General features: G+C 52.2%; 1 protein-coding gene across 1 annotated transcript in view; it reads left to right on the forward strand.

Annotated features, from left to right (window-relative positions):
* The window catches only part of LOC140899888 (maestro heat-like repeat-containing protein family member 2A), a 57,946-nt gene that overhangs the window by 8,037 nt on the left and 35,057 nt on the right, over nucleotides 1–14,852 (forward strand). Inside the window, exons 3-12 of the mRNA XM_073316147.2 lie at nucleotides 7,588–7,730; nucleotides 8,457–8,585; nucleotides 9,535–9,697; nucleotides 9,836–9,934; nucleotides 10,885–11,036; nucleotides 11,414–11,557; nucleotides 12,676–12,765; nucleotides 13,276–13,354; nucleotides 13,505–13,618; nucleotides 14,075–14,148. Coding sequence (XP_073172248.2) covers nucleotides 7,588–7,730; nucleotides 8,457–8,585; nucleotides 9,535–9,697; nucleotides 9,836–9,934; nucleotides 10,885–11,036; nucleotides 11,414–11,557; nucleotides 12,676–12,765; nucleotides 13,276–13,354; nucleotides 13,505–13,618; nucleotides 14,075–14,148 — 1,187 coding nt within the window. The remainder of the gene's footprint in view (nucleotides 1–7,587; nucleotides 7,731–8,456; nucleotides 8,586–9,534; nucleotides 9,698–9,835; nucleotides 9,935–10,884; nucleotides 11,037–11,413; nucleotides 11,558–12,675; nucleotides 12,766–13,275; nucleotides 13,355–13,504; nucleotides 13,619–14,074; nucleotides 14,149–14,852) is intronic.

The following is a 14,852-nucleotide window of genomic DNA, read 5'->3' on the forward strand; positions in this document are numbered from 1 at the left end:
GTGTCTGGGAGGGGAACCTAGGGCCTCCCTCTATACTTTTTTCCAGCCCAGAGCAATCAAGGTCTGCCCAGTCCTCTCCCTTACTGCTGTATCCCTGGGCTATTTCCTACCTTGCCTTCTCTTACCCTAACAGTGACTGCAGTTTCTCTCTCAGCAGCCTCCTTCTACAGTCAGCTGCTGGGCTTTACACAGACTCCTCCTGTTCCTGTCCACCTGAGCTTCCTCTTTAATTAGTCCTCCTTGCTCCCTGGGTCCTCCTCCAGATGCAGCTGGTCTGACCTGGTCCCCTTAACTCGCTAAGGCCTTGTATGGCGTGGGCACCACATCACAGCTCCACACAGAGGTTCTGGAGCTGAGCGTTGTTTCTCTGAGCTGCCAAGCTTTATGAAACCCAAATCTGTCTGAATTCTGATGGACAGCATATGGAGACACATTACACAGACTGCTAAAGAGGGGTTTGCTCTAGCCAGTTGTGCCAGGGAAATTTCCTGTTCGTAAAGTTCAGTATCCTCATTGGGTGGATCCAATGTTTTATCTAGTGGGAAAGAGCATGTACTGACAGGTCCTTCAGGCAGAGTTGTTGCTCAACAGTAAAAAGGCTCCATCAAAGGCTCCATCTTGTATTGTCTGTTTTACTACAAGTGAGTGGGGTAAACACCAGTTAAGTCTTTTCCCCACAGGGATAACACACTACTCTAGGGTTCTGATTTGAGGACAAGCCAGACCTAACATAAGCATTGCATTCCTTTTCAGGCAACAAGGCAGGAACTTCTCTATGTTTCCTCTGATTCTGTTGAATTGTGAAGGCTTTTGAATATTGGTCAAGTTGGTCCCAAGTTGCTGTCAGTAGCCATGGCAGATTTGTCATTCAATATCATGGATATAATCTTAATATCCGTTAAGTCCTGCTTTCTACACTGCTGGATTTTCTGCCTCTGAGTTGAGGTGGGTGTCTCCACTCAGGTCTGAAGTTTCTCTGGTTGGCAGCCTGAGTCCAAATTGCTGGGATTCTTGATTAGGAGCATAAAGATGAGAGCTAAAAGATCTTATTGAAAAGTTGGAGTTTTTGATCTGTCCAGTTTATGAATTGAATGAGATTCCCCATCTGAGCAGCTCTGAGGTGGGTGGACCTAACAAGGTCTTACTTGACAGTTAATTTAGAGCAGTATTTCTCAACGGGTGGGTCCCATCCCCCAGGAAGAGTCACAAAAGGCAATCAGGAGGGTCATGAGGCATTGAAAACTGTGTTACAATCTAAAGCAAAGAAAATCTCACTCCCCCTCTCCCTGCACATACTTACCCTTCAAGATCAAATATTCCTGGTCCACCACTCCAGACACACACACCCAAATCAATTCTGTTGCCTTATGACTGCTATCATGGATATCGTTTTACACTTAATTTTACAGTAAAAGTTGTTGGGGGAGAGAGAGGTGTAAACAACTTTGACTTTGTAGAAGTGGTTGCCAGTCTGAAGAGGGTAAGAAACACTAAGTTGGGTTGGACTTTCCTGCTTTTCCCCTCTAAAATGAAGCTATTTTCAGCGCAGCATCCCAGCCTCGAGGTTTGGTCTACATTCAAACTTGAACTGGCCTAGCTATGTCAGTTGGGGTGTGGAAAAGCCCACACACCCCTGGAACATAGCCCTGCCGACAAAACCCCCAGTGAGATGCAGCTATGCCAAGAGAAGAGGGCTTTAGTCTGTGCAGCTAATGTCATTTGGGGAGGGGGTGTTCCTGCACCAGCAGCTGAGCTCCTTCTGTCAGTTTTTGCCACATCTAGGCTAGAGGGCTATTCTGACATAACTGTGATGGCATAGGCGTGGTAACTGCTGGTGGTAACAAACCCCCAGGGGAGGGGTGGGTCCTTCAACCCTCTTCTCTTACCAGGACTGCACTGGGGTGGGGCCAAGCTGGGCAGCAGCATCCCTCCAGGTGTTGTGGTGACCCCTCCAGCTGTTGCCATAGGGACCACATCACAAAGCATCTCTGGGTGAAATCACACTGGGGACAGGTCAGGTGGGTGTGGCCATGGGCGGAGCCTCAGTATAAATGAGGGGGGAGCATCCCCAGTTCTGTGCCTGTTGGCTTGGTGGTGTGGAGGGAGCAGCAGGGTCTTGGGTTTCTTGAGACCCAAGGGCTACAGAGGGAGCAGGGTTAGTGAGTACAGCTCAGAGAGACCTTCTGTGGGTAAGTGCCTGAGCCAGGGGATTCCAGAAGGGGCCATGTGAATTAGCGGCTATTTACTGAGAAGGGCAGAGGTTTGGGACTGGGGGGTGCAGGTTTGTGGGACGTTCCATGACAAGGCACACAGGCAGGCCTGGTGTGTTGGACAATGGACCATTGGGTTTGAGCAATGTCTGTAGAGCAGAGAAAGATCTAACTCAAATCCAGAGCCAACTCCTCAAACCTTTGCGTGTTTGAAATCTGAACCTAGATCCAGATTTCACAATTACCTTTCTTTTTATAATGGACCAAACCCTATCCTCTGATCCAAACAACCCCTGAACTTGGGGGGCAGACATGGAAATCTGGATCCAGATTTGAATTCTGTGGCTTGAGTCCATCTCTACTAGACGAGGGGCTTGGGTCAAGGAGAGGAGGTGGGGGAAAGAGTGGGGAGGGGAGGACAAACTCTGAGTCTGTAACCAGCCCCACAGTTGGCAGCTGTGTAGGGCAGAAAGAAAATCTCAGATCCAGGTCCATTCCCTCCCCAGAATTTGGATTAAGCTAATTCTAGGAGTGGGTTTTCCAAGTGAATTTGTATCTAGGGGGTCTGTCCTAGGGCTTATTTACACATGGTTCTGATTTTTTTAAAATCATTTAATAATTATGATACTTATTAGTTATGGGTCAAAACATTTGAAAAGAGAAAATCCATAGGCTCGATGGGCAACAGTGTTTTGTTCAAAACAAGATATCCTGATGGAGAAAAACATAAGGAAAAAATGATACAGCATCTCAGTCTTTCAGTAGTAATCATTGTCAGTAATTATCTATAACTGTCATCACACGGGATGGCAGGAGAATGATTCACTAAGGGCCCAACTGTGAAAATTTTACACACCTTGGGGTGTATTCCCACAGCTGAGTAGTCCTGCTGAAGTCAGTGGGTTTACTTGAGTGAGTAAATGGCCATCATTAGTGGATGGGTGTGTTGCATGTTTGAAATAATGATTTGTGATTGTCAAATAACAGGGGCAAATGGAATTACTTAATAAAAGATTAATGCAGCACTATACAGAATGCAGAAAGAAGATATACTCTACCACACCCAGTAGATGGCAACGAGAAGATAGTTTGGGCCTTTCCTCTGTGTCTAGTGGAATACTGGCAGTGTTCATTCACAAATTAGCTATCTAACTGTCTTTCCTTTTCTAGGGTGCGAGCTAAAGATACTTCTTTTTGGAGGGAAAAATATCTTCCTGTGATTAATTTTACCATGTGTTCTATTTTCCTAATTACTCATGTTCCTCAGTTTACCTGATTGATGAGCAAAAAGGAATCTCTAACCAAGTCATGAATAACAGCTGTGACAACTGAGAGTTCTTAATGAGTTAAAAACATCTTTCAGTGGGTCATTATCTCATCCATTACAGAATCCATCTGCAATAAGAATAACCTCTTCTCAATCACAGAACATAACTGGATCCTAAGTACCCTTATCAATTTCCCATAACATACTTCTGTAGACACCTTTCATTCATTTTGAGGGGGTCCCTTCCCTGGGTGTCTGGGCTATATTAGTAAGGTCAGGGTAAAAGATTGCACACATTCCATCTGTGACCAGGGTGGGGGCCAACTGAGGTTACCCAATTAGGGCGAACCGCAAAGAATGGGGCAGATAATCCCCAAAATTGGTGGATATTTTCAATACTTAGATTTACCAAGACAGCATAAAACAGCTTCTTTATTACCTCCCTGGTTGTCCAGAAACCAACAACACAGTTCCCTTAAAGTAACCCAGCCTCAGGCCTCAATCCAGGTACCCAAGTCAAATATGATGAATATTTCTGAAAATCTTATTTCATCATGTAAAAGAAAAGGTTCTACCAATCCCGAAGGATTGGACACATCACCTTCCAAGTTCATGAATATTCCAGATCTTACCCAAATACACGCTACAGCCAGTTCTCATTAACTAAACCAAAATTTATTAAAAAGAAAAGAGAGTGTGGTTAAAAGATCAATATCTGTACAGACATGAGTTTAATTCTTAAGATTCAGATTCATAGCAGAGATGAGCTTTGTAGTTGCAAAGAGTTTTAGAAATAGTTCATAGGTTATAATCCAATATCATTGCAGGGCGTTCTAGCATAGGACTGGGATCTCAGTCCTTACGGCTTAAGCTTCCCCTCTATGAAGCCTCAAGCAGATCTGAGATAAACAGGATCAGGACTCAAGGTCTACAATTTCAGGTCTTCTTTGACAAGTTGGATCCCTCAGGGAACAATAGGTCCTCATTTCTTAAGCATTGTTGTTAATTATTCACACAGATTAACACAAGGCAATTTAGCCATCAGGCAGTCATATGTAAATGCACAAAAACACAAATGTTTTCTCTGCACATGTCTTTAAAGGTTGGCTTTGGGTTAGTTAGCCTGCAAGCTGTTTAACCCTTTCTGGCCATAAGTTATATTTTTGTGTAAGATTTGTTGCGATGATATAATAGTGATAGCAATAATGGTTTGCATGATATTTTAATTAGACAATGTCACACCATCATTTTTCCTTCACCCATTAGATTCAATTGAAGGACAAAGAAGATTTTAGTTTCCGTATGTATAGGGCAATAAATATAGAGGTGCACAAAATAAAAAGGCTTTTGATTAGTATATAAAAGAATTATGAGAGTTTAACATACAAAAATCATAAAAATTACATACATAAATACATATTAACATACATAAATCGTGATATTTGCTAACAGATGGATGGAAGGGTGAATTGGATGGGTTGATTGGATGGGATAATTGGATGGATGGGGTGATTGGATGGATTAAATTAGAGAGATGGATGGGTAGGAATAGAAGTGATTCCTAGGCTTGGTATACAGCCAGTATCCCCTCCCATGTTCACAGCAGGATCAGGGCGCGTCTCCAAGGAGAGACGGGAGCTATTGGTTGCCTGTTTCTTCTCAGTGCTGAGGATCCATGTGGGTGACTCAGTGGGAAGCAGCAGGGGAAATCTATTCTTGCCCTGATGCCCTGTCAATGTGCCTTAGCCCCACCCTGGATGGACCCCTCTAGGGGCAAGAGGGGTGTTCTGTCTCTGCACTGCCTTGCGGGGTGGGGGAACAATCGGTGTCAGTTGTGATCATGGTTCTTGCGTGATGAGCTCCTGCCCACTCCAAACTGGACTGAGCGCATAATGCATTTGGGGGTGTTTGGATCTGGGTTTCTGGTTTGATCCATTACAGAGAAAGGGGAAAACCATGAAACTTGGAGCCAGATCCCAGTTTGGATCCCAAACTTCTCCAGCATTCAGGTGCACAGGTCAGGGGCACTGGCTCAAGCCCATCAGTAATTATTCTCCTTTGTGATATGCAGAGAAACTCTCTGAACTCACCACTAGCCACTGCTACTGACCAAGTATCTATTTGTACGGCATGTGGAGTGGAAGAGCAGAAATGGCTGACACAGTGGGACAGCACAGTGGAGGTAAGAGGAACCACTCCAAGAAGTGACATCAGAAGGGGTTGGGGCAGGAAGCAGGGTCTCTCCTGTTTGTTCCCCAGCGGGTTTAGGGATACCCTCTGGATTTCAGAGGCAGGGCCCTGTGTGTGCCAGGAATTGGGGTCCCTGCTGCACAATCGCTGCCACGAGTCTTGGCTTTCGCCACAAAACACTTGGTTTCTAGCACTTATAATAGAATGATAGAAGATCAGGGTCGGAAGAGACCTAGAATCATAGAATATCGGGGTTGGAAGGGACCTCAGGAGGTCATCTAGTCCAACCCCCTGCTCAAAAGCAGGACCCATACCCAATTAAATCATCCCAGCCAGGACTTTGTCAAACCTGACCTTAAAAACGTCTAAGGAAGGAGATTCCACCACCTCCCTAGGTAACGCATTCCAGTGCTTCACCACCCTCCTAGTGAAAAAGTTTTTCCTAATATCCAGCCTGAACCTCCCCCACTGCAACTTGAGACCATTACTCCTTGTCCTGTCCTCTTCCACCACTGAGAATAGTCTAGATCCATCCTCTCTGGAACCACCTCTCAGGTAGTTGAAAGCAGCTATCAAACCCCCCCTCATTCTTCTCTTCTGTAGACTAAACAATCCCAGTTCCCTCAGCCTCTCCTCATAACTCATGTGTTCCAGACCCCTAATCATTTTTGTTGCCCTTCGCTGGACTCTCTCCAATTTATCCACATCCTTCTTGTAGTGTGGGGCCCAAAACTGGACACAGTACTCCAGATGAGGCCTCACCAATGTCGAATAGAGGGGGACGATCACGTCCCTCAATCTGCTGACAATGTTCCTACTAATACAGCCCAATATGCCATTGGCCTTCTTGGCAATAAGGGCACACTGCTGACTCATATCCAGCTTGTTGTCCACTGTAATCCCCAGGTCCTTTTCTGCAGAACTGCTGCTTAGCCAGTCGGTCCCCAGCCTGTAGCGGTGCATGGGATTCTTCCTTCCTAAGTGCAGGACTCTGCACTTGTCCTTGTTGAACCTCATCAGATTTCTTTTGGCCCAATCCCCCAATTTGTCTAGGTCACTCTGGACCCTATCCCTACCCCACATAGTATCTACCTCTTGCCCTAGCTTAGTGTCATCTGCGAACTTGCTGAGGGTGCAACTCATCCCATCATCCAGATCATTAATAAAGATGTTGAACAATTACTGACCCCAGGATTGACCCCGGGACACTCCACTTAATATCGGCTGCCAACTAGATATCGAGCCATTGATCACTACCCGTTCAGCCTGACAATCTAGCCAGCTTTCTATCCACCTTATAGTCCATTCATCCAATCCATACTTTTTTAACTTTCTGGCAAGAATACTGTGGGAGACCATATCAAAAACTTTGCTAAAGTCAAGATATGGGTGCAAAGGAACCTTGGAAGCATCCGTCCTCTCTTGTCCTTGACAAGGGTATCGTGTGCACTGCAGGCCCTGCTCCCCAACCCCATGGAGTGGCCTCTGCCCAGCCCAGGGACACCCAGCGACCAAGGCAGGAGAATTTCCAACTGCCCAAAGCAGCTCCCAGAGCCTACCAGCATCCCTGAAGGTGGGATCTGGCCCTGGGTGTCTGGTTGGGGAGGGGAGTGAGGGAGGAATCAAGTCAGACTCACTCCTGGGCTTTAGCTGTTTGAGGGGAACCAAACCCAAGCCAAGTGCAGGGTCACTTTGGGTCCAGGTCCCATTTAACCCAGAGCTGGGGCAGTCTGAGGGCAAGTCACCCTCCAGGCATATCTCTAGCTGATAGGCTGAGTGATGCTGAGCTGAGATCTCAGGGCCAGGGGCTGGGGTGCTCAGGGCCTGCCTGTTGGTTACCAGGGTAATGCTGGCCCCTTCCCAGCCCCCTGCAGCTCTGGGGTAATAACCACCTGCATGCCTCGTGTCAACGCTCTGCAGGTCTGCACCATTGGATCTCCAACCTCCTGTGGCTGGCAGATGAGGGAGACCACAAGGACATTGTGGCACGCATCATGCAGGCAACCAGGGTCCAGCCAGCTGCTGTGGCCTCCCTCCTAGTCCAGATCCTCCAGCAGGATGAGGTAAAGCAGCTCCTTTAGTGACACACTGGCCTGTCTGTCTCCATGTGGCTGGCCAGCTGACCTACAGCAAAAGCTAATGCCCCCAAGCACTGTGTGTCTCACCAGGACACTTCCTGCTCTACCTTGTGTTGCTGTGAATAGTTAAAAAGTGCTTGTCCTCCCCAGAGGTGGCTGCACTTCAGTGGCAGGTGAAGTGACCCCTACATACGAGGACCAAACGCTGCTCCCCTCCATGCTGTTGGAGCCAGTGGGCTGCTGACATCAGAAGAGTTGGGATTGTCCCTGTGTTTGGAAATCACTTTGAGTCCCCCCCATGGAAGGAGCTTTAGAAACAAAGGGCCACATCCTGCTCCAGGTTCCAGCCACTCAATCTGGAGTGACTCCATGCACTTCAGTGGGGCTACTCTGGATTCACACCAGCATCACAGTGGCCAAAGGGGTTAATTTGAATGCGGGTGCAATATCCCCTAAGCTCCTCATGGTCCATCAGAGCCAGGTGTTGGGCAGTCAGGGCCCGACCCTGATCCCTGCTATGCAGGGGAATCTGTAGGGACTCCCCAGAGGTCCCTGGTGTAAGTGGGAGCTGAATCCAGCCCAGCTTCACACATGCCTCCATTTCCTGGCCTGACTGGAGCCCTGCAGGTGTCCCTGGGAGCTGGCTCCGTGCCCCAAGCCACAGGCCACTTTCCACTGACCTTCTCCCCACCCCTGGGCTCTCCGCTCCAGGTGTCTGTCAGGCAGAAGGTGGCGGCATACGAAGGCCTCAGGACCATGCTGCTGGAGCAGGAGATGGAGGCAGGACTCATCGGCAGCCTCATTGCTGTGGCCTCCCAGCAGATGAGGGCAGCTCCAGAGGTGAGTGACTCTCCCAGGGCAGCTACAGGGGATTCCCGCGGTGAAAGCTTCCCTCCGTGGGTCTGGGGGAGCCAACCCCCAGGCCCCGCGTGGGATACAGGCCTCTGGAGAGGGCTCCCAGCTCCCTCAGCGAGAGTCACCCGTATGGATCCTACCAGGAGATGCGCCATGCTAGGCACGGAGGCCAGAAGAGGGGGCAGCCCACAGCTCCCCCGAGAACCTCCCCTGGGCCAGAGACTCCTTCAGGAGACACAGAGTGAGCGGGTCCACCGCCAGTGGGGTCGTGCCAGGCTCCCATTTGGGCTGAGCGGGTTCAGTGCCATTGGGGTCCGTGGGGTCGTGCCCTGTTACACCAGCTCCGCTCACCCACAGGATCAGGTTCAGGGCAAAGTGCCTCTGCCCAGAGGAAAAGCCCAGGAGTTTGCTTGGAAGAGCCAAACCCCCTGCTCCAAAGAGACATCTGACCAGGACCTCCTGTCTGGGGTGGGGCCTCTCCAGGGCACATGCTGGGCTAGGGCTGAGATTTTCAAAGCCCCCTAGGGGTTTTAGACTCACAAGTCCCATTGAGTTTAGAGGAGCTGTATGTAAATCTCCTTGGTGGCTCTTGGCCTGAGACGCTGCACAAATCCCAATGGTGGCTTCAGACAGGCTGGAAGAAGGGCACTTACAGGGCTGCATGTCGGGGTGCTCTGGCCCAGTGGGCCAGCTTCACTGAAGGGAGAAGGCAAGGTGGGAGGTCACCCAGGAAGAGAAGGGGACCCATCCTAGGCAGAGGCCATGCCAAATATTCTCCACCTTGCGGGGTCAGTACCTCTCATGGTGTTCGGAGAATGCCCCTCTAGTACCTGAGCCCCTGCCACTTCAGCCAGGGCACATCCCCCCTTGGGGCTGGTGCCCTTATGCCCCCACAACTCTGGATGACTAATCGGCTCTGCTGTTCATTCCACAGGAGGCCTTGAGTGAGCTCCAGGCGGCTGCCAGTGACACCTTGGCCGCCCTCGCTGGCTGCTGCTTCAGCCCGGTGATGAGGGAGCTCCAGAAACACCTGAGGCCCTTTGTGCTGCCAGCAGAGTTCACCCTCCTCACCCTGGGCAAGGTCATAGCTGCCAGCGGTACGGGACCGCCCTGTCCCCTGCATGGGCCCAGTGCTTCGGGGATGCTCGCACCCTGCAGTGTCCCTGGGCCTGCGATTGGCTGGGAGCCGGTCCCCTCCATCTCCGATTGGCTGATTGGGTCTTCTCTCTGTGCAGTGTACCGGTGTGTCCCCTTCCTGGGCATCACCCTGACCACCATGCAGACCGTGATGCGAGGGATAGATGACAGCAGGAGACGAGGGGCCTTCTGCACTGGTGAGGGGACCACTTGGGGCAACCCTTTGTTCTAGATGGTGGGTAGAGATGGAGCTGGTCCGGCCCCGGATCCCAGCACCCCATGACCAGGATGTGTGTGTTCCCACATCGAAGCCGGAGTGGGACCCCGATTTAGCAGATTGAACCATCTTTATAAAGACCAAACCCTAGGATCTGAACAGCCCTGGACTCTGGGTGTGTAACCCTGATTTAGACCCCAGCGTTGCCTCTTGACCCCGTCTCTAGTCTATGGAGGCGGAGGAAGTGGAGGGAGAATATGGTCTGGATGCCTGGGTTCTTCTCCCTGCCGGGGGAAGGGGGGACTGGCAGGTTAATTCATTAGGCAGGGAGGTGTTTCAGTTACTATGATGGTGGGAGCCATAGAAACGCCTGTACATGGAAGGCAGTTTTTAGCAGAGGTCTTGGTTCCCTCCAGTGTCTTGGGGAAAGGGTGTGTAGGTGCTGGATCTGGGCGCACTGACAGGGCACCATCATTGGCTCCATGGCATCAGGTCCAGGCCTTGTCTCTGTCATGCCTGCTGACTGCAGGGACTCATGTCATGCCCTGAGGACCCTCTTAGGGTTGCCAATTTGGTTGAACATATTCCTGGAGGTTTCATCACATGACATAATCTTTAATTAAAGATTAATCTTTAATTCCTGGAGACTCCAGGGCAATCCTGGAGGGCTGGCAACCCTAGGTCACAATCTGCAGAGACCCATGTGTCCTGGCCCTGCGGCATGAACCCCAGAGGGGGCAGAGTCTGCAGCATGAATCCCACAGGGCAGGAGGCGGAGTCTGCAGCATGAGCCCCGGGGCACAGGGGGCTACGCGGGAATAGACCCCTGCAGAGACTGAAGTTACTGAGTGTAGCAGAGTTTGAGCTGGTCTGTAATGAACCATGTCTCAGCTCTGGACTGAGCTGCCCTTTGCCCCCCACCCCTCATAGCCTTGGAGTGCATGTGTGAGGCAATCAGCACGTACCTGAGGAGCTGGGAGAGGAGCACCTATCCACAAATCACGCTCCAGCGCTTCTCTGCATACCTGCTTCCCATGTACCAGTACCTCATCAGCGTCTGGCTGCCCAGCGAGGACATGCAGGTGAGGGGCTCGGACAGGCGCTGTGACCACGGCTCACTCGCTCTGCATCTCCCCCACAAGCCCTTTTGCCCCGGCCCCTTTGTACGGAGCAGACCCCAGGGTGGAAATCTCTCCTGTCTTGGGGTGGGTAATGTCACTGGATGCTAGGGGCTGTGGGGGTGGAGGACTGAGCAATAGGCTAAGAGCCAGGATTCCTTGGCCAATGTCCATGCAAATCTAGAGGCCAAACCGGTCTCCCCGTGCCTCAGGCTGGTCCCTACCCCTCTCGGTGCCTCAGCCAGTGCTGGGAGGAGAAGTACTGGATCCAGTGAGTAGCGCTGAGTGACTGAGCCGCAGGGGACCGAGCCGGCAGTCACCCCGTACTCGTCTCTTGACAGGTCAAACTGGCTGTCCTCAAGGCCCTGGGGCCAATGCTGAACATCCTGCTGCCCAGGAAGGATCTGCAAAACCAGATCTACGGGGACATCCCCCTGCTCCTGGCTCAGTACAGGGAGAACATTGAGGCCTTTTACATAACCAAGGTGAGGAGGTGGGGGCATTCCCTGCAGGGTCCATGGACTATGGCAGCCCCCTGCAGGCTCCATGGGTCAGCAAGTGAGCTGTCAGATCAGCTGCAGTATGTTGGAGGGGGTTCCCAGGGCTGGGAAGGGGTCCCAGGTCTCCACCACATGCCTTCAGGAAAACACCAACCCCGCTCCTTGGAGTTAACCCCTGGAACAACCACCACAAATAACAACAGCACAACACTGTTCTCTGACCCAGGCAAAACCCGGAGCAGACCCAGGCCAGGACCCCCAGTAGTGGTTACACAGCACAGCTTACAGCAAAGCAGCTGTCCTCCCCCCCGGCACGCCTGGCTTGACACACACAGACTCTCTCCCCCTTGGGTCAGCCCAGCCGGTCTGTGCTCTGGGTGGTGCTGGCAGGCTGGGTGAGCTCAGCGTGGTGGGTCGGTTACTGGTCTCAGCTCCGGTCTGCTGAAGGCTGAGAGTTTACACAAATTCCTTTTTGCCACCAGCCAGTTCTCCTGCCAGCAGCTCCCGCCCTGCCCCAGCTCAGGACTCCTGTCCTGCTGCTGCTTTGTTTTCTAGCCAAATTTCCCAGGCTGCCCCACACCATTCGTTCAACCTCCCTCCCACTCAGTTAATTCTGTGTGTTTGAGTGGCACTCCCCCCAGCCAATCAGGTTTGTGCAAAGTAGCTGGGGCGTGGGGAAGGGAAGGAGATCTCTCAAGTGTGCATAGCACACACCTAGCCAGCACCCAGGCTGCAAAGCACTGATGGCTCTTGCTGTGTGGGGAAGGGCTGGCTGAGAGACTGATTCTGGACCAGGATCCAGAACTCCAGCAGTCCATGTGTCAGGGCTGCTCAGATCTGGGGCTCTGGCAGCCCAGGGGCCCAATTCCCCAATCCCACCCATGTCAGGCACAAGTGACTCCATCATGGCCAGTGAGCTGCTGCACCAGGGTCAGCGCAGAATCTGGATCTCTGCACTAAGCAGAATTCCCCTCTTCACCTCCCTCCTTTCTCCCCAGAGCCTTCAGCCAGGGGTGAAGCAGACACCTGTGGCTGATGAGTTGATGTCAGTGCCGTGCTTCACTGTGCCGGCTCGGCCTGACATCTCTCCCTGTCTGTTGCAGGTTCTGGGACAGATCTTGCAGGCCTCTTCCTCCAACAACCCAATCCCAGAGGTGCATGTGAAGGCTATCTCCCATACGCTGAGCTACCAGGTATGGGGAAGTGGGGCTGGCGTGTTTGTGCTGGGGCCAGCAGATCTCAGGGACCCCAGCAGGCATCCGTAGAGTGCACAGTGCTCCCCACCCCCTGTACTGGAGACCTCCCTTTGCCCTCAGCATTCCATACAACGGGAGTTGACAGTGCTCAGCACCTCACAGGATCAGGCCCTTAGTGTCTGTGGGCCCAGTTGTCCTCTCCCGCATGGAGTCTAGGGGCGTTTCTCCTGATTTACCCTGGTAGACGTGAGAGCAGGATCAGGCCCTTTAGTTCCTTCTCAGGGCTCTGGCTGCGTCATACACAGTACGTACTGCAGGGCCTTTGCCATTAATTATTAAGTGTCTGTGATGGTCACATGGCCCAATCCAGTTCTCAGTCCTACTCACAGCCCCATCAGTGTGAATCTGCACTGGAGTCTGAGGAGTTGCAAAATCGGGCCCTGAACCCTTTGGGAGATTCCTGTTTGAGTGAGCAGGCTTCTCCGACCTGTTCCCATATCCCCGCAGGTCACTTCCAAAGCACAGAGGCCCTATCGGCTCTGCAGGGAGAACCACACGGAGATTTCCCACATCTTCCTGCAACTCGGTAAGGGGGTGGTGATGAGAGGCTGCAGCCCAGACCAGCAGTGTATGGGGTGCCTTGAAGCTCCTGCTGCTGGGTCAGGATCCCTGAGTCAGCACAGGAGAGGAGAGCTCATTCCTCACTGCCCATCATTCTGCTTCCTATTCCCTGTAGCCCGTTCCCATCCCTCAGAGCTGTTGGGGATTTTCCATCGAAAACTGGAGATGGGCAGGGGAGATACCCGTGTGGGGATCCTGGCCCTGATGTCAGATGTTATCGCTGCTGAAGGTAGGAGCAGGGGGGCAAGAGCTCAGAGACTTCCCCTTATATCCTGTCAGTGCGAGCGCCTGGTGCAACACGGGGCCCACTATGCAGCTTCGGGGCCTGTGGGTCTGCTTGCAGGGCCCTGGGCATGTCCTGTTCCCTGTAGCAATGGACAGTCCCCCCGTGCTCCCATGCTATGCGCCCTAAAGCTCTGCACACTCGACCACTGACAGTGAGTCTGCCTGCACCAGCCATGGCTGGGAACAGGTGTGCGGGTGGTGCCCCTGCCTGGGCCCAGCCTGCAGGGGGCACTCAGGGATGGGGAGGAGGGGAGTGAGGGCAAGTGGGGGAGCCCTCACCAGGCGGCTTTGTTGGGTACATTGCTCCAGTGAGGCAGGAGGACTCTGTGATCCTGCCGCAGGCCACAAAGAGCTAGTCTGTGGCTCTGGTTTAGTGATGCTGGATGTCTGTCTCTTCCAGTTCCGGGGATGCCCAGCTGGAAACATCTGTGCATCAAATCAGTGAAATCAGTTCTTACTGATGGGAGTCCCAGGGTGAGAGAACGACATTGCTGGGCGCGGGAGAGGTGGGCGGCGCTGGGCGCGGGAGAGGCGGGCAGAGAGTGGGCAGCTCAGGGTGAGATTCTCTGACCCAGCATAAACCTCACAGGCCCCATTCCCCTCCCACCCACACCAGCATCTCTCCATTGACTCAGTGAGTTACTCTTGATTCTTGAATGAGAATCTGTCTCTTTGAGCCGAGGGCAGGGTCCTTAGTTAACTCTAGCTCAGTTCCCCCTCCCCATGCATCGGTGTCAGGGTGGGGCTATAAACTGGCCGCTGGCGAGGCAGTGGGGGCAGGAGGCCTGGGGGCAGGCCACAGGGATCCAAGGGGAGGGGAGCCAAGCCTCAGGCAGGGTTGTGTTCTGGTTATTCTCTTTATTTACACAAACCCAAGGAGAGACCCTGCTGAGTCCTGGCCTTTGTGCGGGAGTCACCTGCTGCCTTCCACCTGTTTGCCTTCCAGCCAAACCCGGCACTGTTCCGGTGAGTGAGGGCACCGGGGCAGGGCTGGTGTGCCTGGCTCCCCACTGAGGCTGGCTTTGAGGAGCTGTCTGTGGTGCTGAAGGCAGCTCCTTAATCATGTGCCCAGGACCATGGGACCAGGAGGGGCTTGGATCTGGGCAAAAGGTTCAGGCCCTGATCCCATGGAAATATGCCCATTGATTCTAGTGGGCTGTGGGTCAGGATCTCAGTTG

Source organism: Lepidochelys kempii, chromosome 17 (genome assembly GCF_965140285.1).
Source record: "Lepidochelys kempii isolate rLepKem1 chromosome 17, rLepKem1.hap1, whole genome shotgun sequence".
Lineage (NCBI taxonomy): Eukaryota > Metazoa > Chordata > Testudines > Cheloniidae > Lepidochelys > Lepidochelys kempii.